The sequence below is a fragment of the Pezoporus flaviventris genome, unplaced genomic scaffold (assembly GCF_033815535.1).
Source record: "Pezoporus flaviventris isolate CSIRO_AGI_PZ_B2104156 unplaced genomic scaffold, CSIRO_AGI_Pfla_v1 ptg000097l, whole genome shotgun sequence".
Lineage (NCBI taxonomy): Eukaryota > Metazoa > Chordata > Aves > Psittaciformes > Psittacidae > Pezoporus > Pezoporus flaviventris.
The window spans coordinates 5,661,454-5,683,369 of record NW_026892645.1 but is presented as its reverse complement, the minus strand read 5'-3'; the positions used below and the strand labels follow the sequence as shown (position 1 = coordinate 5,683,369).

Genomic DNA, 21,916 nt, shown 5'->3' with positions numbered 1-21,916 from the left:
ACCTGGCCTTCTCCAGCCCTCCAGGATTTAAGCGCCAGCTTGGCTCCAAAGGCAAGAAGCACCCAGCTGAGTGCAGGTGGGATGTGAAGGAAGCTTGCTGGGACAAGGCATCTCATATCATTAAATGCTTTGGGGGGAAGCTGGGATGGAGGAGATTTGGGTGAACACCAAGCTTTGTAGCAACTTGCTTGCTCTAGGGATGAAAACCAAACAAGGCTGCTTCATAAGCCTCCAGCTCTGCTGAATTTAAAGGATCAGCACAAATAATGCACACCTGGGAAAGAGCTTTCTCTGGGGGGCAGGTGGGTCCAGAGGAAAGGGAGGTCTCTTTAGAAGTCCCAGGGTACTCAAGGCTCTGCAATGGGATTTAGCAAAGCGCTTTGCAGCTGTGGAGCCATCCTGCTGGGCTGGACCCAGCTGTTACCCAGCTGCATCTGCTGCTCCCGAAGGAAGGATGTATCAGAGCACAATGATTTGTTTTTATTGGGAATATTTGCTTCCTGCCACCAGGATGCAAGTGCAAGAGAAACGTACAGGGGGTTGAGACCTTGTGCACCCTGTGAGGCAGAAAAGGCTTGTTAAGAGGGGTACGTGTTACCCAGCATCTGCTGAGGCTGTGTAAATGAGACGTAGCCAAGAGCAAAGTCCTGCCCACATGGGGAGGGCTCTGTGTCCCCCATGGGGATCAAGAGTTACTGGTGCAGGAGGTGCTGCCTAAGCTGGGCAAGAGCTCAGAGCATCAGGCTGAGCTGGTGTTTCACCCCGTGCTTTGTACATGCAGGCACTCAGTAAGAGCATCTCCGTGGAGTTAAGTGAACAGCTTTAGTGCTCAGAACAGGTGGAAGGGCAATTTATTTTCTGCTCATTCTGGTTTCCCCCCTGTGTTCTCAGTAAATCTCCGCATTGCCCTCAGAGGCAGGGGGCACTGAACAGCAGAGGCTTCCTCCTGCCTTGCCCTCCATAGGGCAAGGTGGGCTGCCTTTGCCTGGACCAGCAGCAGAGGAGCTCACGAGGGTTTCTCACCCTGCAATACCATGGTGCCAGCCTCTCCTCTCCAACATGAGAACTTTCAGGTAACACCACAGAGCAGAGGTACTCTCCCGCTGGGTGGTTCAAAGCCACTCTGCTCCTTTCCAGAGCTGCTTCCTGCAAACACCAGCTAATGCAGGCTGTGCACAGCGGGGCGGCAGTGGACAGCAGGAAACAGCTGAAAGAAAACACCCCCGAAGCGGTCACGACACATTCCCCAAATAGCAGTGGCCATTCTGCGGCCAGAGAAAGGCTACGAACAGAGGGAGAGAAGTTCCCTCTGCTGCCCTGGGAGCGTTTTCAGGCATCAGAGGCATGTGAATGCGGATACTGCCCTTGGGAGAAAGCTCTGCCTGCGAACTGCAAACCCCCTGCTTGGTGTGAGCATCTCAGTCTTTCCCGAAGTCCCAGAGCTTTGTTTCTGGCTCTCTGCGGGGTGATTCCTGCCGGCTGCCCCAGGCACATCCTCCTGCATCTTGCCACGGTGAGACCGAAGTGGGAAAGCCACGGCTGCTGCTGGCTGGGAGCTGCTGAACACCGGCTGTGGGGTATCCTGGCTGGGACAGGCAGGCTCCTGCCTGCACTGAGGCTACCTGGCAGGGGGCCGAGTCCTGTGGTGCGAGGCGAGGCAGGGCTGGGAGCACTGAATGCTTCGGTGGCTTCACGTCACCCCTGAGGTTTCAACTTCCATGTTACACTGCCTGGCAGGCACCTAGCCCTCTCCTACAGGATCCCCGTCCCCACAAACCTGCATGGATGGGCAGGAGGAAGGCGGCTGTTTTCTATCTTCCCTCTGCTGACCAAGAGGTTTCATGGGACCCTCATGGTTTTCACTTCCTGATTGATGGGGTGTTCGTAATCAAGGGGAAAGGGCACATCTGCCCCTTCTCAGTTCTGAATGAGGTTGGGCCAGAAAACCTTCTTTCTGCCAATGAACTCCTTCCTCAAGGGGTAGTGCGGGTGCTTTCCCCTCCCACCCTTAGCAGGAGCAAGAGAAAGGTGCCTCTGCATCCCCTTCCTGCTCCACAGGGAGAGGTGCCCCTTCTCTTTGGTGACTTCCCTGCCCAATTTCAACAGCATGGGGATATACCATGTGCCCACACACACAGACACATGCACACTCACACACACACCACCCAGTCCAGCTGGGGAAACCAGCAAGAGTACAGAATAAAGGGGTCTGGATGGTTGGTCCCGCTGGGTATTACCAGTATGGGGTGGCGGCAAGGAGGATCTGCAGAGCCATGGAGAAGCAGGGCAGTTGTGCCACCCCATAGGCCACAGAGCGTGTGGGGGCCTTCAGCTGCAGGAGGTAGGCGATGGTGTGGATGATGCGTCCCACACAGAAGATGAGGAAGTGGATCCTGGCCACTGCGGGAGTGGGATCCAGCAGGGAGTAGATGGCTCCAAGGAAGAGGAAGGGAAATATGTTCTCCATGTCATTTTGGTGGGCCCTGAAAGGGGAGATAAAGTTAGTCCTTCCCACCAGGCTTTCCTGCTATCTCCCCTTTACATAATAAAAGGTGGTTCCCCTACTGTGGTTTCTCCAGAGGAGGAGCTCACAGGATGGGAGGGGTCATGGCTTCATTCCTCTCCCTAAATCCATTCAAAAGGGACTGAGGAAGAGCACCCTGAGCACTCGCTGCACTGTCTCAGGAGCATTTCCTTAACTGGATCATAGCCAGTTTGGAGGGACCACAGTGGCCATGTGATAGCACGTTGGTACTTGTGGGTCCAAACCCTGTGCTCCATCTGAACACACACCTGCCTGGGTGTCACAACATCAGGATCTGATCATTCATGTAGGTTGTGTCGCTTCTCCTCCAGGTACCATCCTTAAAAATCAATCCACGAAGCAGCAGCCTGTCCTCATCCTCCCACCACCTCTGCCTCTCCCTCTTCCGTTGCAATGCAAGACCTGTTTTCTGCAGCACAGGGCCCCATGGAGGGGTCTTATAGGTCATGCTTTGGTTGATGGGGATGGATCTGGGCTGAAGAGTGACCCAGTCACAAAGCTCAGTTGCCTTTTCTCTGATATCTCTGAAGGCCTGAGAGGCAGAGATGAAGCCCTGATAAGAGCTGCCCTTGCTTCCCCATTCCTGTGCCCAGGCATGTTTTTGCGTGTCCACAAGGCCAAGATAAAATCGTAAGCAATTTCTTCCCTGAAACAAAGGCCATGATGCCAAGGTGCTGCACAAGGTGAGAGGTGACCCAAAAGTTTTAGGGCACTCTGTCACAGCTCATTAGGGCAGACACAGCCTGGGATAAACCTGGCTGAAAACCGGCTTTGGAAAAGAGAGAGTTGTGTTTTAAGCCCCTTCTCCTGCCCCTGGTGTCAGATCTATGGAGCAGCTGTTCCTGTGTCCACAGTATGGATGAATTGGCCTAGAAAAGACACTAAAGTGAGTCCTGCTGTTGTAGCAGCTGTGCCAGGAGGACTCGGTGCACATGGACTGATCAGAACCTGGACACGGAGGAGACGTATTCCCTGCCAAGTGGACAGTGGAGGGGAGGAGCAGGGAGCCCTCTGCTTCTCTTGGCCAGACAGTCCCTGGGCAGAGCCAGCCCCTTCCCAGACACAAGGACAGGCTCTCCTGCTCACAACCCCATTCACTTCCCGGCCCAGGGTCCCGCTTGCCTTCCCAAGCCAGCATCACCTCTGTGGGTACCACCACAAACTGCTCCCTCAGCCCAGCCAGGACCATGGTGATGAGCACGATTTCCTTTGGTATCAGCCATGCTGGGAGGGGGCAACTGATGGACACCCACTGCCCCGGCCAAACCAGCTCCAAGGGCTCCGAGGTTCAGCAGGGATGGAAGGACAAATGGAAGAACAGGGAGCAGAAAGGAGAGCAAAGAGCTCAGATGCAGCCAGGGGCCTCTCTGCGAGGCAAGGGGGAAACCTCCCTCCCAGCTGCCACTCGCTCTCCCCTGCTCTGCCCCTGCCCAGCAGCCTGGCCATGGCTCTGCTCCCACACCAGTAATGCCTGAGGAGAAAATCCAGCATCACCCTTGTTCAGGGGAAACCCCTTGGGTTTAATCTGCATTCCCTGGGGCTGAGCACTTGAACTGTACAGTCAGATCCCAGACTGCTCCAGGTCTTTGCTGCAGCTCTGGTTATTTATTTTTTTATGGAAGTTTGTCTTTTTCTGACTAATTAAAAGGGGACCGTTGTTATTATTATTATTATTATTATTACCACCATTATTTTCTTTTTCCTAGCTAGGAAGCAGCTTGTTTGCCGTCCTCCTTCCTCTGGAAGCCTGGGGATTAGGGGGCACTTGGATGTTTTTAAAGCAAATCTTGCCGGTGGTGAGAGGTGAGTGGTGCAGTCCCCAACCCGGAGCAGAGGTGGCAGCCAAGGGCTAAATGATGGCAGGAGACAGCTGCAACCCCTTTCCTGCAGGTCACCTGAGATCCAGCCCAACATTTGGGGTACCTCCTTCTGGGTAAGGGGGATGGCAAACCAAAGCCTGGGGCTTATGACCCCATGGTTTTCCTCTGAGGAAGTGAAAGGCCTCACAAAAGAGGGGGAAGATTCAGAGCTTGCCCAGTTAGGGAGGAGAGCTTACTACAATCATTCCATACTCTTCCTAAATCCCCCCAAAAGGGCAGTCACATACAGCCTTGGGACCAGTCACACAGTTCCCTTTCCAAGGTGTGCGGGGATCTGGAGGGATTTGAGGTCCTGTTGGAGCAAGACAGAAGGAGCTTTTGGGCATGGGTACTGGAAAAGACCTCGGGCTTGCAGGACTTTGAGCATCTAGGAATGAGCTTGTGTCAGAATCGCCTGTTGAACCCAAACCTGGCTCCTTCCATGTGTCCTTGCTCCCAGTGCACACCATGCTCCCATTAAAGATTAAACTGCTCTAATGTGCAGGGTCCTAGGGCTGAGCTCCTGGCATCCAACCCATCGAGGTAATGACTTAATTAATGAGCCTGTTAGCTTCCCACTGCTGCTCTGCCAGCAGCTGCCAGGGGTGTCCCTGCGGCACAGGGAATGCCAGCACTGCCGAGGACTCACCTGCGGCACCGCTCCACGTCGGGGTCCTCACGGTAGTACTGCAGCCCCCCATTGCGCAGCGCATCCTCCGGGTTAGCAAATGCCTGCAAGAGAGAGTCCCCATTATATATACTTTACAAGAGAGAGTCCCCATTATATATACTTTAACAAGAGAGAGTCCCCATTATATATACTTTAACAAGAGAGAGTCCCCATTATATATACTTTACAAGAGAGACTCCCCATTATATATACTTTAATATTTCCACAGGTGGAACTTCACAGGTAGAAGCTTCACCCCTCATCTTTAAGACCTGTGGGGATTTCTTCCTGCAGCAGTTTTTTACTAGCCTTCTCAGACATAAGAGCAACTGCACTTCCATGTGCACAGACCTGGGGGTTAAGCCCTGAACATCCCAAAGGGCTTTCCTTATCCTCTGGAAAAGGCAACTGTGCCCACCAAGCAGGTCCCAAAGTGGGGGCTTCAAGGGAGCTTTGGCTTCATCCCGCTCGTCTTCTCCCCATTAAGCCCAGAGGCTTTGCCAACTGCTGGCACAGTGTGCAGACACTGACTGCAGCACCCAAAGCATCACCAGGGCTGACAGAATAGTTCACCCTACCAAGAAAGAACATTCCCTGGCTGACTCTTTGGCAGTGATACCGCGACTGAAACAGGCCCCAGGGAAAGTGGATCCTACGCTAATCAAGTTACAAACAAAAATGACTTATACGAGCTCCCCACCTATGCTCAGAAGCTGTTCTTCAAGGACCTAGTTACAAAGACAGCTTCACGTTGCAGCTTGGGAAGGACCCTGGTGCTTTCTTTAATCATGTTACAAACCCAGACTGTCCCGGGGCTGCATCGGTTAGAAACACAAGGGGAGAACCTAAACCCTCAGTTACAGTGATGCTACTGCACAGGGATATCTCTGTATTTTATCTAACAACAGAATCCTCTCCTTCCTGCTCTACTCATGCAGTCACAAACTCCTCAAATGCTGTAAAATAGATTTTACAAACAAGTTCAATCTGGGTGCAGGTAATAAAAACCCCAGTTAACGCTGTAACCTGACAGCAGCTACAGCTCCCATTCCTCCCTGTATTTTCCCCCGTGTCCAAGAACCATTTCCTTCAGCTATTGTTTTTATTCCCCACGACTTTCTGCTCTCCTGGAGCATTCACGCAGCCTCCAAAAGCTCAAAAGCTTTCTGCTACATTGCATGATTTCTTCTTCAACCTTTTCTTCCCCTCTCTTTTCTTCCAGACATGGCAAATGAACTGTAAGCAGCGTCTGCAGAAGCAGCTCACCTGCATGGCACTATATAGCTGAAGTTATTATTTAGATTGGGATTCAGAAATTATAAACATCAAGCTCCAGATGGTAGAAGCAAACAATGAAGAGCCAAAAAGAAGCAAGATATTTATCTGCTGCGGCTATGAAACGTGGTTTGCTTTCAATTTAAGTCAAAGAAAACTCAGCTTGCTTCAGAAAAACTGTGTCGGCCTTTGTAGGAATAGAAGAAGAAAGAAAAGCTACAGAAACCCAAGGAAAAAGGCAGAAAGAGGGAAGAAGGAAAAGGAACCTGGATCTTACCTTCTTTCTGAGTCTCACTTGTCCCGTGATGATGGCAACGACGTACATTTTTAAGATCAGGATTGTGCTGTAGAAGGTAAAGGACACGAACACTTTGTTTTCCATCATTCTGGAAATGCCGCTCGCTCGCCTGCAGCACTCACAGCTGGTGGGGATCTCGCTTGGGCTGTGGGAGGGCTCTGCGGGAGAGGGGCAGGAACAACCGCATTTAACACAAGTCACCACCGCTCCTTCGGCTGAAGCCCCTGCACACCCCTCCCGGCTGATGTGGCAGAGCTGCGTCTGCTCCTCGCACCCTGCTGCAACCAGATCCACAGGGATGTGATGCCCCAAGCCGGGATACAGCCCCCTCCACTGTGTGGGCCACAGCTTGAGCTCTTGGCTCCCTAAACCGGCCCACCACGATCGCCCTGTTCCACCTCCCCTCCTGTTTGTGTGCAGTGGGACGGAGCTGCGCAGAGCATCACCCAGCCAGGCACTGCTCGCCCTCGACACGAGCTGATCAGACCTGGGAAGAAGGAGGAGTCATGAAGAAGGTAGGCACCTACCTCAGCCACATCCAGCCCTGCGCTCCCTCTGTCCCTGATCCTACAGCCCACCCATCAGTGACAGCACTCCCTGTACTCCCCAGTCCCGCCCAGAGCAAGCTGAGCGCTCCCTTGGCAGCCAGCCCTCCCCTACACAGCCACCTGCAAGAGGGATGGGGCACAGAGGACAGCGCCATCCCTTGTCCCACCAGTGCCCATCACCGTAGGGCCTGGACTGCCCCTGCACCCCCCTGGCTGGGAGTGACCAGCTGGAAGCACAACCATACAGGTCCACAAAGCCCCAAACCTTCGAACAGCAGCCTCTCCAGCCCCAAACACTGCTGAGGAAAGAGTGGGATGTAAACCCCTGCAAGCCCCCTGCTCTTCCAATGCAAACCTTTAACTCTTTCTTCCCCAGCCCTTTTTTAATGTCTTAACTGCCACCGAGCAAAACCAATCCTGACCTTTCCAAGAAGGACCAGGATAACCCAAGAGGAGCATCGCACTCAGCCCAGGACGAGCCCCGGTCCTGTCATTACAGACCCTGTTGCACAAGAACAGGTTTGTCCTCAGCAATGGGGTGCTGGTGGCACCCACTCCCCAGGGAGAACAGGCTACAGGAGCCTTTGTCCTGAGGCGCTGGTGTGAACTTAAGGCAGCCCCATGCTCTGGGCACAGCGGCCCTTGGCTCGGGTGATCCAGGAGGAAGGTTGATGCGAGCACAGGTAGGGTTATTTAGGCAGATCTGGAAGGATACCTGCTCCTGCTCAGGGAGCAGCTGAGGATGGAACCAGTCACCTCCCTATCTGGTCAGGGTTATCTCACCAACCCTGACCAGTGGCCGATGGATGCCACAGGCCAGCCCCTGCCTCTGTCTCCTTTCCATTTACCTCTGAATCTCTTTTGCCACAGCTGTTCTGGCCTGATGCTGCAAACCCAAAGCTTATTGTAATGCACTGCCTCAGCTTCATGACACTGAGCATGCAGAGAGCCTCTGAAAACCCCAAACACTGGGTTTCAAGTGAGAGGTACTTGCAGCTGGTCACCACCACCCTGCAGAACAAGTCCTGGCATAGCTCAGCTGTGAATGTCTCCACTGAGCTGCTTCCCCAGGGGTGGAATGGGGACACCAGGAACACAGCAGCCACATGGGTTCAAACACCATGGTAAGAGCAGGAGTGTTCACCCTGGACCCCAGCCGTGTGCTGCCACCAACCCCACACACATCTCCCTGGAGTTCAGCATGATTTTATAAACATAATGCTAAGAATAAGCTAAAAATAATGCTACGAATAAGCATAATGCTAAGAATATGCAGTCAATGGCAGTCACATCCCAAACACTGCTCCCTCTTCCATCTCCCCTCTCCATTGCTGATAGGGAGCAAACCCATAGCAGAGAAGCCCGGGGGGTGATGCAAGGGCCTGACCAGCCCTGCAGCAGGGATGAGACTTTCTGCAGCAGCCCCTTCCCCAGCTCTCCTGGATGCCAGGGCAGGCAGCCAGACCCTTCATCACCCCTCCATGGAGCCGTTCCAGTTGTTACCGGCTGAGGATCCAGCCCATGGGCACTTCACCAGCGAGACCTTTTTCCTTCGTGTACCTTCTTCCCCTCCGGAGGCAGGCAGCATGTCTCACTGAGCAGCAGGAATATGCACAAGCTCAGTACCACCTGCGGACAAGCCAGGACAAATCCTGCTGGCCAGACAGACTTTCATTATCCAAACACTGTCAGGAAGCCCTGGACACTTTCCATCAGCAACCAGCACAGATTTAAATGGCAAGGAGTGATCAAGAAGCACAGTTTGTTCAGGCATGAGCCCACGGGGTACATTAGGTATGGGTGTTGCATGTGCTGGGCAGGCTCTGTGGGGTATGAAACCCATGTGGTTATGCATTTCAGACCCTTCCATCATTACACAGAGCTGAACTCCAATGGGGAGGCCAGTGTCTGTCAGCAAAGAATCTACATGGATGGGGATGGGGGGCGGAAGCTGCTTGTAAAGGCAGGTATAATGCTCCTAGGATCCCAGCTCCCGCTTGCTTTCTCAAGCTTAGGGGTCTCACGCTAGGTAGGACACATCCACAGTCACTTCCTGGCTTTCCTGCCCTAAGACAATGCAGCTGCCAGGATCAAGTTCAACCATCCCATTAATTGAGTAGAAGCAACCTGTTAATATTGTTTGATCCTCCTCCATGGATCACATCCTGCTGGGACAGAGCTGTTGCTTGAAGGAGACCGGCTCCTAAGGGCAATACACCTTTAAACTACAAGCCATATCCTAAGGCTTTTGGCACAGGAGGTCTCTACCCAGGACAAGACTCACCCAAACCCAACACTGCAAGCAAAAGCACTGCATTTTGGGGAGAAATGGTTAAGAATCAGGGTCAGATTTGAAAGATGCTGACCCCAGGAGCTGGGGGGGAGAGGATGGAGGGGTTTGCTGGAAAAGGAAGTGGGATGCAGCAGGCAGAAGGAATGAAAGGGAGATGCTCGAGAAAAGAACTTTAAAACAGAAGCCTCTAATAACAACCCTGCTTTGGAGAGATTATGGAATAAAAATCACTCTCTGTTCCCACATGGGTTGGTATTTATTTGACCAGCCGAACTGCACTGCAGTGGTATACCTACACGCTATTGCTATGCTGGGGAATTTCCTAGGGGCAGCTATACGAGAGGGTTGGTTGTGTAATAAGTGTTTGCCAGTGGAGCACAGGCACGTATGCTAGGGTGGCACGGCCTGGGCTCCAACCTGATCTCAAAGGGCAGCACACGCTCTGGGCAATTACAGCTCCGAATTCCCAACATTTTCCCACGAGCAATTACATCCCACGGCACAGGCTGGGCAAAGAGCCTGGAGGGGACCGCTCCAGCCTGGAGGAGCCAGGCAGGCGGGTGGCACTTCTCCAGCGTGCTCCCTACGCGCTGGTGAAGAAGGTACAGAACCCAGCTGGGATTTTGCCTGCCCGTGGCTCCAAGCAGTGCTGAGCCATATTCCTGGCTTGCTCGGATGCTGCCGTGGGCGCTGGTGCCCTCCTTCCCAGCCATTTCTCCCCGCTGTTTCCAGCACAGAGCCTCAAAGCCTGCAGACATGCCCTGCCCCAGTGATCACTTGCCCTGGGAAATCTAACTGCCCACGGGAGGTTGTGCTGCGTTGGCTCGTCAAGCACAGCCACGTTTTCAAGTAAAGGCATGAGCAGGTTAGCTATTTATTAAAGAGAAAGGTGCTCCACCTGCGTTCACTCCTTAGCCTGCAAGAAAAGTCACATCACTGTGACGCACTTTCTGGCCCAGATGAATGAAATCCTGTTGCTTCACCTGCAGCTCCCCATCTCCTGAAACAAATGGGGTGCTTCAGCCTTTGGCAAACTCAGGCAGATTCTGTCTGGTTCGCATTTTAAAGTGACTGTGCTGGCTGGAGCCCTCTGAGAGGCCTCGGGCAGGAGGAATGTAGGATCAGGCTCTCCCAAATAGTCCTTCAGAAGACCAGATGCCTGCAGCAAGAGGAATCCAGCAGGAGAGGCCCCGGGGAAGGGGCAGGGGTGCAATGGCTCTGGGTCTCAGGCAGAGAAGAGGAGCAGAGGAAGCTGCTGTTCCTCAGCCAGCCCCTGACAGGGATCAGGCCCAGGGCCAAGTGAGAGGCGGTGGCACATCCTCCTGCCTCCTCCCTCCAGCTCCATCCACCCTTCCTGCCTGCTCCCAGGACGCTGCCCTGCTCTCAGCCACGATCCTGCCCCAAGATATCATACCCCATACCCACCCTGGCTGCAGGGGAGTCACCATGTCCCCTGCTGCTGTGAGAGCAAGGAGAAACTGCAAGAGAGGCCATCAGAGCATGTGGGAGGCAGACTATTTTCTCTTATTCTGAGCCTCACATGGATTCATGCCTGGGCTTTCTCTTAGAGGAAAGAATTCTTTGGCTATGCTGCTCTGTGCCTTCAGAGATGCAACCCCGCTGGGAGAGGGGCTGAGGGAAGTTATTTCTGCTCTCCCCTGCTTTCTCCTTCTGATCCAGCTGGCTTAAAGGGTGGTTTTAGGGCAAAGCTGCACCTGTCAGTGGTGCCATGGGGCAAAGGTGGGAGACAGCGGTCAGGGCTTAGAGTGTGGGGGAAGCCAGCATCTCTCCCAGCCACAACACATCAACTCGTGATGTCTTTCTCCTCCCAAGAACGAGATCCCTGTAAACAACAGGCAAAACCCACTTATGTTATTGCCCAAAAAGAGGGAGTTTCCCCTCCAGACTGGGAGAGAAGAGAAACAAATCTTGCTGCCAAAAAATTCAGAATTGGAAAACATTTCCTAGGCTTCACGCATTTGGAAAACTACAGAGTAAATACAGATTCCCTGGTGGAATAGTCTTGAGCAAAAACAAAGGTAAAGGGTGCTGCATGGTCCTGCTGTGTAATGGAGAAATGGGAATCAGGGCACGTTTTACAGCATGAAGAGCACTGGCTTACTAACAAGGCTTGACGACAAAGCAGATGCGGTCCCAGATTTCAGCCTTATGGAGACCTGGTGTTCAACAGCAGATGAGCAGCTTCAAGGAGAAAAGTAGGAAACAAATCAAGATGGCCCATCTCTTTTTCAGTGCCTGACCAAGGGCTGTGATCTTCTGCTATGCAGATCCACAGGGCTCTGCTTGCAATGGGCTGTCCGGTTTAAAAACAGAGACTTCTTTAGCTCCTGGGCTGCTAACCCTGTCCTGAAACCTACAAAGACCAGCAAGCTCCAGAGCTCACCCATTCTAAAGCCTTTTAAGTCCTGTTTTTAACTGAAAGGCTTCAAGTTGTCACAGAGACACAGAAACACAGGACAAGAAGGAATGGAAAGGTCAGTGCTTCAGTACCTGTCCCTGACCCCAGAGGAGAGCGGCTACACCATCCTGGTGAGACCAGCTCTAAAGGAGAGCCTTTCTTCATGGCCTTGTCATAGAGCTTCACCCACCCCAAAGCTTTCCAAATCAAAGAGCTTATTTTTAACCCCCCCAGGTTCTCTGCATCCCCTCCATCATCCCTAGATTAAACAGCAGCATTTCCTCCCACCCTTCCTCATAGGTCATGATTTCTAAATCTCTTTATCACCCTGCTGATCTCCCAAACGCTCTCACTTCTCCAAGCAAGGTCCTCAGCAGGAGGGTGCCCGGGCTTCCTGTGGCGGCAGAACAGAGCCTCTGACTCAGGCAACAGTCAGAGCTTCTCGGCAGTTTCAGGTTTTTTGAGTCACTTGTCAGCCCACAGCTATGCTCCAGCTGCATGTTAAAACTTTCCCTTTCTTTTCCCTGCAAGGGCTGACGCACGCCACTTCTGTCAGGCTTGCTTCTGCATCTCGGGAGCCAGGGAGAAGGTGGTCCAGGTCTCAGCTCTGACATTTATCTATAAACACACCCCTCCCAATGCTAAAACACCCTCCCCATAATCAGTCTGGAAAGCAAGGAGTAATTTAGCTGCATTGTTTTACAGCTCCCATTGCCTGGAAGTCTTTTACTGTGCTGTGCTGTTGTCTCAGTTATCCTCTTGCCCACACCGATGGGAGCACTCACAGAGCCTAAGCCGGGCTGCAGTCACATCCTGGGGCAGCGGAACTGGGGATAAGGAGAAGGGAATGAAGCTCACAGGCTCTTGCCTGGACATCAGAGCAGGGATTACATACCTTGTGCAATGCAACATCTACTGCACTTGAGACTTAAACCAGTGCATGGCTCCCAAACCCACAGTGAGCAAATGGAAAGGAATATAGGACCATGCAACCTCCCAGAGAGTGATCCCCTGACTTTATCAAGTCCGGAATTTGGCTTGAATGATGCACGAAAGTAAAGGAACCTCTCCATGGTACTCTTGGGCTAACTACCCTCAGATTTCTTCCCTGCCTGAATGATCCATTAGCCGGACTCTAGGAAGCTTTGATTGCTCTCCTGATTTTAGGGTATATCCTCATGTCCACGATGTGTGCCCAGAAATCCGCTCCACCCTGTGTTTATGCAACCCCCCTGAGGAGATATGCGCTCATTACAAATATTTATAAAGCAGCAGAATGCATCTCTCTAGCACACCACGTTTCTGTTAACAGTGCCACCAACTCAGCCAAAACTGAACAAGAAGTGGTCCCCCTTTAGCAGGAGAGAAGCTGGATCCAGGTGGAAAGGGCGTAGGGAGAGGAGGCTGTGGGATGCTCTGGCCACATTAGCAGGGCTAGAGGTGTCCCACAAGGAGAGTTTGGGAACAAAAAGGTGTAGAGAGCTGTGCTGCACAGAACCACACTGGGGGATGTTTGTGTGTGTGTTTGCTGGTAGAAGCGAGCTGCTGCTCTTGCACAGGAGTAGGGATTCGGGCTGTACCAGCCATTGGGCACACTGTGGACTCAAGGTAGCACATGCCTCTGTGGTAGCTAGAAATGAACTGAGGTTTTCTGGCCTCATACACCCTGGTTCAGCTAGTCTTCAGAGCATGGAGATTAACTTAAGCTCTGAATCACAAGGTTTAATTCTCTTTCTTGCTAATTTGTTGTCATACATGACGGTAATGCTTGATTATTACATGCGTCAAGTCACTGTCCAAACTGTTAAATTACTTCCTGGGGCAACAAGCTCTGTAATGAAACACGATTTAAATTAAGATTATGATGATAATAATAATAATAATAACAATAACCTTTTTATGGGATCTCCTTCTCCTCTTGTTCATGTCACAGTGAGACATGCAGGGGTGTAGGAAGAACAGTTCTTGCTCAGCTTTGACTAGCATATTCCTCCTTCAATACAAGCCTGTAAAATCACCTCTTACTCAGCTTTACCACAGTCCCCTTTGCTTTCATCTCTCTTCAAAGGAGATTCCTCCATGCTTTTGATTATCCCAGTCATACTTCCTTATTTCCCTCCAACACTGAAGCGAGCAGATGACCAGCACATGACTGCCAACTCCTTTCACCCCTTGCACTCCAAATGTCCTTCAGCTTCCTAATCGTTCATTTTCCTTTTAAATGCCACAAGTCCTCACTGAGGGGTCCAGGATGACTCCACACTGAGTTATTTAGTCATCTGGAGGGGCTACTCCCAAACTGAAGGAATTCCAGCTATGTTCTTAGAGAAGACAGCCCTGGGACATGCACACTCTGCAGCTATCCAGGATAGATCTGGCTTGCTCATCTCTGTTCCTTCGGGGCCTTTCTGTATCCTCTCGCACGGTCTCCTCTCTGGCTGTGCTATTAGCATGGACTTCACATTGTTCTTTGTAGAGCACGTTTATTCTCCTGTTTTCAAGTCCTTCCAGCTCACTGTTGGCCACAGGGTTTCCAGCTCTCAAAAACACATTTTAACAATAGAAACTGAAATCTTGCATGCAATCCTTTATTTTAGCAAAGCACATTTTTCTTCCTCTTAGATAACATACCTCCTGAAAAAAAAAGAACCTAAAGTTTTCAGATCCCTTCCAGACCTTCTGTACTTATTTAACATTGATGAATCTATACGGGAATGATGCTTTCCAGGTTGTTCAGAATAAGACGCAAGGCATAAATTAAGGGGTTCTCATAGGGCACTTCAGCTGGACACTGCAGAAGTGAAAGAATTAAATATCTCTCAGCTGCTCCTGCTTAAACAGAGGGAGACGTTTCTGAACACTGAGACCTAGTGACAGCTGTTCATTGATCTGTTTTCCATGTGACACTTGTCTCTCTGCAGGAAGACACAGACATGCCTCCTCCAGTGCACAGTGGCTGAACAAGCCAGAGCAAGGGGACTGGGAAGGCCACTCCACGTGCTTGGTGATGCTCACCACAAAGGGATGAGCACAGAGCTGATGGCCAAAGCCTTTCTGTGAAACTGACCTGCCCAAGAGCTCTTCCAGGTCTAACCTAGAGAACAACCAAAAGGAGCTCCTATACGGTGTGATGGTTTTCCCCTCCACTGCAGCACACAAGTCACTTGAGGCAGTAAATGCCTGGTTGCAGTCACTCAAGTCCATGTTTCTAAGGTATAAGGAAGATCCTCCCCAAACTCTCAGCACACATAGGCAATATTAAGAGTTGCTCCTGGATTTGATTTTGTCTCTTTCAGTAACACAAACCAACCAGTGCAGAAAGAACCTGGAAAAACCCCAATATGACATCTTTATCAGCTGAACAGAGTGGTTGAGTGAATTCACTTTGCTTCAAGCTAGTGTGGAGTTAAAGTTATACCCATAGTAGAGGAAGGAGCATGGGAAGGGCAGAGCTCTACCCTGGGCATAAAGGACAAACACAGGCTGTAGAGAACATGATCCTCCCTGGAAAATGGGCCTGAGACTGTCAGCTCCAAAAGGCTGCTGCAACAGGAGCACCTCAGGACCTACAAAGCCAGTTTTATCCAGCTGGCTGCTTAAGTCCACTACTGTTTAGCAGAAGTAGCTGCACAATAGCTTTCCATCTCAGGGTTTCATTCTGCATTGAGTTCCTGGTCTAAGAGATGCTACCCTGGGTGATTTCTTGGCAGTTGTTCTCAACACCAGAGGCAGCAGAAGCAGCACACAGGTCAGAGATGGACTGGAAAGCTCCTGACGGCAAGTCACCAAGGAGGAGGGATGCCTCGGCCGTCCCGTGATGACAGCCCGATGTCCATCCACAGAAACAGACAGACCTGGTGCAGTTTCCAGGGAGCCTCCTCACTGTGGTCTCCAGAGAAATCACCTCATTTCTCCCTGCTCAGGAGACCTCACTGGTGCTGCCAAGGTCTCCTGGCTGCTGGTACCTGTTCTCTGGTTACAGATCCCCTCTGAGGCTCTCCAACAAATACCAAGCCCAGCTGATAACCTCCACAGCCCTCCCCGGGGAGCCGGATCTGGTCTGTCTGAACAATCAGGGAAGCTATTACAGCAGCAAATCACTGCTCTCTCCTGGTGAACATACTTGATCTTCAACACCAACTGCTACAGCTGATTAAAACCAGGCAGAGGTCTTTACTCAAGCCTGAGTTGGAGACAGAGGAGCAGGAATAACAGAGGCACCAGGCCGAATAGCTGCTTTGCAAGACTAATTTTAGTGACCTGTATTTATGGCTCTTCCCTAGGAGATGGGGGAAGGAGGAGGGTGTTATAAACCCCAAGCCAAACACAGCCTCTGATTCTAGTCCAACCCAAAACCTACTGAGCACTTTTATATCCTCTTTCACCTAGGGGTCCCAAAGTGCTGGATGGTGATGTCTGCTTAGTAACACCACTACCTTATGTACTTTGGATGATGTACAAACCACTGGCCACATCAGAGCCTATGGCTGGAGCAAGGGCACAGTGTTACTCATGCCCTGTAATTCTCTCCAGCCATTGTAAGCACAGTTTTCTTATTTCATCAAGTTTAAGTTTCATCCCTTTCACCCAGTTTTCATCCCTAAATTATTATTTGCCCCAGAATTCAAGTTTTAAGACAGAATATGGGCTAAAGTTTCCCTATTATTCCTTGTTCTCTCAAAGAGAGCTATTGCTACACACAGCACAGGCTCACGTGAGAGCTACTCCACTCCAGCTGCTTGCAAGCCAGCCTGGAGAACAAAACCAGGAAGCAGGTCCCAGACCCAGACTGGAGCCCAGTCAAAGCCAAACAGGAACAGCCTCTCCAGATTCAGATTCTGGGCTCAATTTAAAAAAGAAGGGGGAAAAAAAACCCAAAGGCAGGATTTAGGTGGGTAAAATCCAGCTCACGCAGCATCCCCATAGAATCATAGAATCATAGAATGGTTAGGGCTGGAAAGGACCTTAAGATCATCCAGTTCCAACCCCCCTGCCATCGGCAGGGACACCTCACACTAAACCATGGCACCCAAGGCCTCGTCCAACCTGGTCTTGAACACTGCCAGGGATGGAGCATTCACAACTTCCCTGGGCAACCCATTCCAGTGCCTCACCACCCTAACAGGAAAGAATTTCCTCCTTATATCCAATCTAAACTTCCCCTGTTTAAGTTTTAACCTGTTACCCCTTGTCCTTTCACTACAGTGGAGCCTACTGCACAAGGATTAATTCTCTTTCTTGCAAATCTGTAGTGCTTGATCATTACATGCATTGAGTCCACTGTGCAAACTGTTAGAATTAGATTACTTCCTGGGACAATAAGCTCCATAATGAAACAATTTAAATTAAGATGATGATAGTGGCAATAATCCTTTTATGGAATCTCCTTCCTCTCTTGTTTGTGTCATGGAGAGACACGTGGGGGATTAGGATGATGTGACTTAGACAGTGTTGCTCAGAGCTGGGTGACAGCACCTTGGCTTGACCCCTGGAGTCCAAATACAGTCCCCAGATCTAATCACTAAACCACAGAGGATGTGTGCACCAGGAGTGTTTAGTTTACAAGTCAAAACAGAGTCTGGCTGCCAGCATGCAAGTGCAACCGGATAGCCCATCCACTAGCTCCATCACTACCACTTCATGCATTATGCATCTTGATCTTGCACAACACAGGCCTTGAAATCAAAACCCAAAGGCAATTAGGCAGGAGCAGAGCCAGCTCTGCAGCAGCCAGGGGTGAAAAGGAGGGGCTGGTAAAGGAATGCTCTTGCACCCTGCTCTGTTGTCCTCCGTTGCTGCCCCTCTGCTGTCCTCCTGCAGTGCTTCTCTGCTGCCAGCCCAGGTGAATTGGCATGGTCCATAGGTGGTGGCTGCTTATTTGCATCTGGCTTTGGGTGATACCAATAGACCTTGAGCTGCTGCATCCTCTTGCTCTGCAACAGCAGACAGCCAAGCCAGCACATCAAACACCCACCTGAGCCCCAGTGTTCTCCCCGCACCGGTATTTGTAAACCCTTAACAGCAATTTTCTCCAAGCTATTCCTTAACTTCACTCCTGGCACCAAAAGCTTACATGATCTTGGAGTGTGTCTATGCCAAGAAGGTCCAGTTTTGAAACGGTCACCTCTTAACATCACCCAGCTACAGATTAAAACACTGTTCTCCTCAAAGCCTGTCACTATGGCAGTCTTGGCATCCCCTGTTCATAAGGACAGAAACCTCTTATTTTGTCCAAAGCCAAAGGGCTGCCTCCCTCCATCCCTTCCCCCTCTGGAGCACACAGCAATCTGTGTGAAGGAGCAGAGCCAGTTTGGCTGCTGGGCACTTCAATAGTTCCTTGTGCTTGTTCTGAAGAAAGATCTCCATCCATCATTGCCTGACAGAGCTGGTATGACTGAAACGTCAAAGGGGTTCCAGCACCAGGTCTCACACTACGAGGAGCAGGGAAGTGCCCTGCCAGCGTGTCACCTTGGACTGCTCTATAAAACATCACCTCCCAGGAAAGTTCCCACAGGAGGCAAGAAATGTGAGACAGCAGCTTCCCTCACCCACACCGATGCTGGAGATCAAGTATGGCTTTAAACACCTCCACTCCCCTACCTTTCACTCCTAACCCTACTGTATGACATGACCTGTGTAGCTCCACCTGCCGAAAACCACTTCATATCAGATTGAAACCCACATTTCTGTCCCTCTGCAGACTGTCAGCATTCACCACAGCCAAAGGGCATTGGCAGCATTGACCAGCCTTGCTTGATCCTCAGCTGCCGTACATTGCTGTGGGTAGATGCAGGACCAGGTAAAGCTCTGCTCTGGACCACCACTGCTTCCAAACACTGCAAGGTCCTTAGGGCTGCTTCTTCATTCTGCTTGTACAGCACAGAGACTCTGGTCTTCTGCTGCAAAACAGGCTCAGGCAAAAGGGTTTTAAGGTTGGGCATCTGGATGGGAAACCCTTTCCTGTCATCATAGGGAGGAACCTCTCAATTGCCTTCTCTAGAGACAGCAACCAGAACAAAAACCCTACTGATACCTCAGAATTTTACAAGGGTTCAGGTGTGACCAAAGTGATTATTTCTCATGGGCAGATTTATGTCGACAGCTATGTGATGTTCCACTTCACCCAAATCCCAGGCTCGTCCATACCCTTCCGTGTTGGACTGTCCCTCTTCACACAGTACAGCAGCACACACTGACCCAAAGGACTCAGATTTTGTAATTTAGACGAGGACTTTCAAGTCTGCCCAAGGCAAATCATGGCTCAAGCTCTTGAGTAAAGATTCCAAAGACAGAACAGAATTGCTAAACCTTTTGCTCTGAACTACCATGTTAAGAAGAACTTTCATCCTCTGCAAACCTCAGCTTTCCTACCTGCAAGAGAAGGATGACAGTCTCTTGGCTCCCTGGGTGTTGCTAGGATTAGACAATGTTTGTTCAACATGAATGTAGAATTTGGTGTCTTGTGTTATTGCTACTGTCACATTACAGAAAGGTCAATGAACATATTCTAGTGAGTCAGAGCCTTTCCGCAGCATTAGTGTAGTCCTCAGAGCTTAGCCAGGCTCTGTATTTGGATAAAGCCCACCACAATCCCACCCTTGAAAGATCCCGATGTACGTCAGAGTGGCAGCTCTTTCCTGTCACTGCCTCATCTCTATGTTTAGGATAAGGAGCACTTGGAAGATGATGCTGAAATTTAAGCAGGGAAAGAAAACAAACGCAAACCACACGTACAGGGGAAAGGGAAAAAAAGGGGTAAAAATAAACCAAAGTTCACTCAGAAGTGACCGTGGGCACTAAAGAGTGTCCAAGAGAGTCAGCAGCAGGGAGAGAAGATACGTGTTTAGGTAGAAATTAAACTGAATGTAAGGAAAAATGAGTCTTCCACCTCTTCTCCAATTAGAAACATTCAGCGAGAACCTCTTGCCAGTCCTGCAGCCCGTGTAAAGCAGCAGTCATGTTCCCAAGCCTCTTTCATAAAGCACTTGGAAATATTGTTATTTATATAGCAATATATAAATATTGTTCTTATACAGTACAAAGTACAGACATTTTCTGGGAAAAGCATTGATTCATTTACCCCAAAAATTCATACCTAGAAACCTCTTGCACTCCATGAACCCATGGCAGGGCTGCAACACCGATTCCTAGCACCCTGTCCTGTGGCTGCAGACACGATGTGTCTTGGCTCAGCAGTGAAGTGTGAGGTATGCTGCCTCGTGATCAGAAAGCCACACTAACCAGCTGTATCCCGAATTCTCCAGCCTTTCTGTCACGGAGTTGCAAATCCAAAGTCCTCAGAATGCTGACTTGAACCCAAGAGTGTACAAATCAAACTGCGGGTGGGTGACAGAAGATTTCAACACACCAAAAGCAGAGCGAGGCCAGGCAAAGCTCTCATCTCTGACCTCCTTCTCTCCTCATGCATGGCCTGAATTACTCCTTCTCTGCATCTCTTATCTCTCCCTCTGCAGCACACCCACCCCATCTCCACTACTTCCCCTATCACAATGGCTTCAGCAATCCAAATTACTCACTGCAAACACCCCAGATTCTCCAGCTCATACCACTGCTCCCCAAATCCCTATTTTCCCTCTTTCTGTAAGCCCTCCCATGTCCTCACCTCTCCTACACCCTCACCTTCCCACCACACCACCTCCACTTCCACTTTTAGAGTTCTCCTCTACTACAAACTTCCAGTACCTTCAGGTTGTGGCAGCTGATTCAAGATGACCCACTGCTGGCTGATCTCCATCGCCCCTTAAGCTGGCCAGGAGAGCAGTGTGAATACACGACAGGATGCCAATTCCATGCCCAGCACACAGGAGGGTGTTGAGATGGAAGAACAATATGCTCATCAGCACAACAGGCAACAAGATGTTGCTCTGTGGACTGTGTATTGAAAGGTCTGTGTTCCACTTGGAGCTTTCAGACAGCTGTTCAAGGAAATTGCCATCAATGTCAGCTTCACCACTGCTATTAGACATCTCATCCATGTCTGGGCCAGCTTGAACCCATTTAACTTGTAAGGGATAATGAGATAACAGCATGACATGTTGCAGCTGAAGGTTATTTAAACACCCATCTGGTACCTGTTATGCAGCATACATCCTATTGTTGTATAGGAAATATATGCCACCTCCCTCCCACATGGGAAGGGGAAGATGTATAGATGTGTCCCATGCTACCTCTTCTTTTTTGCCTTGATAAAGTATTTCTTCTTCTCTGTGTTGTTTCTAGCATATCCCTTTGTATTTCCTATCTGTGTTTGGGGAGATGCACTCCCTTCTAGGCTGGTGGGACCTTGTGAAAGGACACAAGATCACAGTGAAAAATTTACTAGGGACATCTCATCGTCTCCTTCACACGTCGGTCAGAAGAGGCTCTACACTATCCAGGTTTGAAAGTGTGGACCATAAACTGTGAAACTGATTCACCCTTTGCAAGACACAACTTGGCACTTACACTTTATCCCAGAAATACTCAGGGGTGACAGTCCATTGCTCTGTTCAAGGGACCACACTCTGTTTCTACAGAGGAACGGTGAAATACCTGCTGAAGGCTGTGAGGTGAGCAATGCAACCTGCTTGCACCTTCCATTCAGATGTACAGACAAGAGGATCTGCAGATCCCAGCTAAAGAGCCTCTATTCTTTATTCAAGCTCCCCGTCTTCCTTTGTAGGATGACTTTGGCTGCCCTCAGTCCCCTGCTGACATTGCCTCTGAGGCTCTTGCGCTCCATGAACCCTCAGCAGCCATGCGGGCCGGGTTGTGTGGTGTCCCAAGAAGTGATGTTCCACAACACAAGTGGTCAGCTCTGCAGATGTGTACTCCTCTCTTCTGTTCTTCTCAGGCATGACTCAGTTTTCTATCCAAGTTGTTCTACCCTATAAATCCTGGACTAAAACCTTTGTCTGACACCCCATCTAGTGCTCAGCACAGACAAATGCAGAGGAGCGGTGCAGCAAGGAAACAGTTGACTGGAAAATTCCCAGCATTTCTTTAGTGG

At 50.5% G+C, this 21,916-nt stretch overlaps 1 protein-coding gene across 1 annotated transcript; it reads right to left on the bottom strand.

Moving 5' to 3' along the window:
• Nucleotides 1-976: 976 nt before the first annotated feature.
• Nucleotides 977-7,255, bottom strand: PTGES (prostaglandin E synthase). The gene is made up of 4 exons (XM_061477084.1): nt 7,175-7,255; nt 6,627-6,805; nt 5,054-5,136; nt 977-2,483 (listed from the first exon to the last, which is right to left on the bottom strand). Exons 2-4 carry the CDS (start codon nt 6,732-6,734, stop codon nt 2,234-2,236), a joined length of 441 nt encoding a protein of 146 aa, XP_061333068.1. The 5' UTR covers nt 6,735-6,805; nt 7,175-7,255; the 3' UTR covers nt 977-2,233.
• Nucleotides 7,256-21,916: the final 14,661 nt, after the last annotated feature.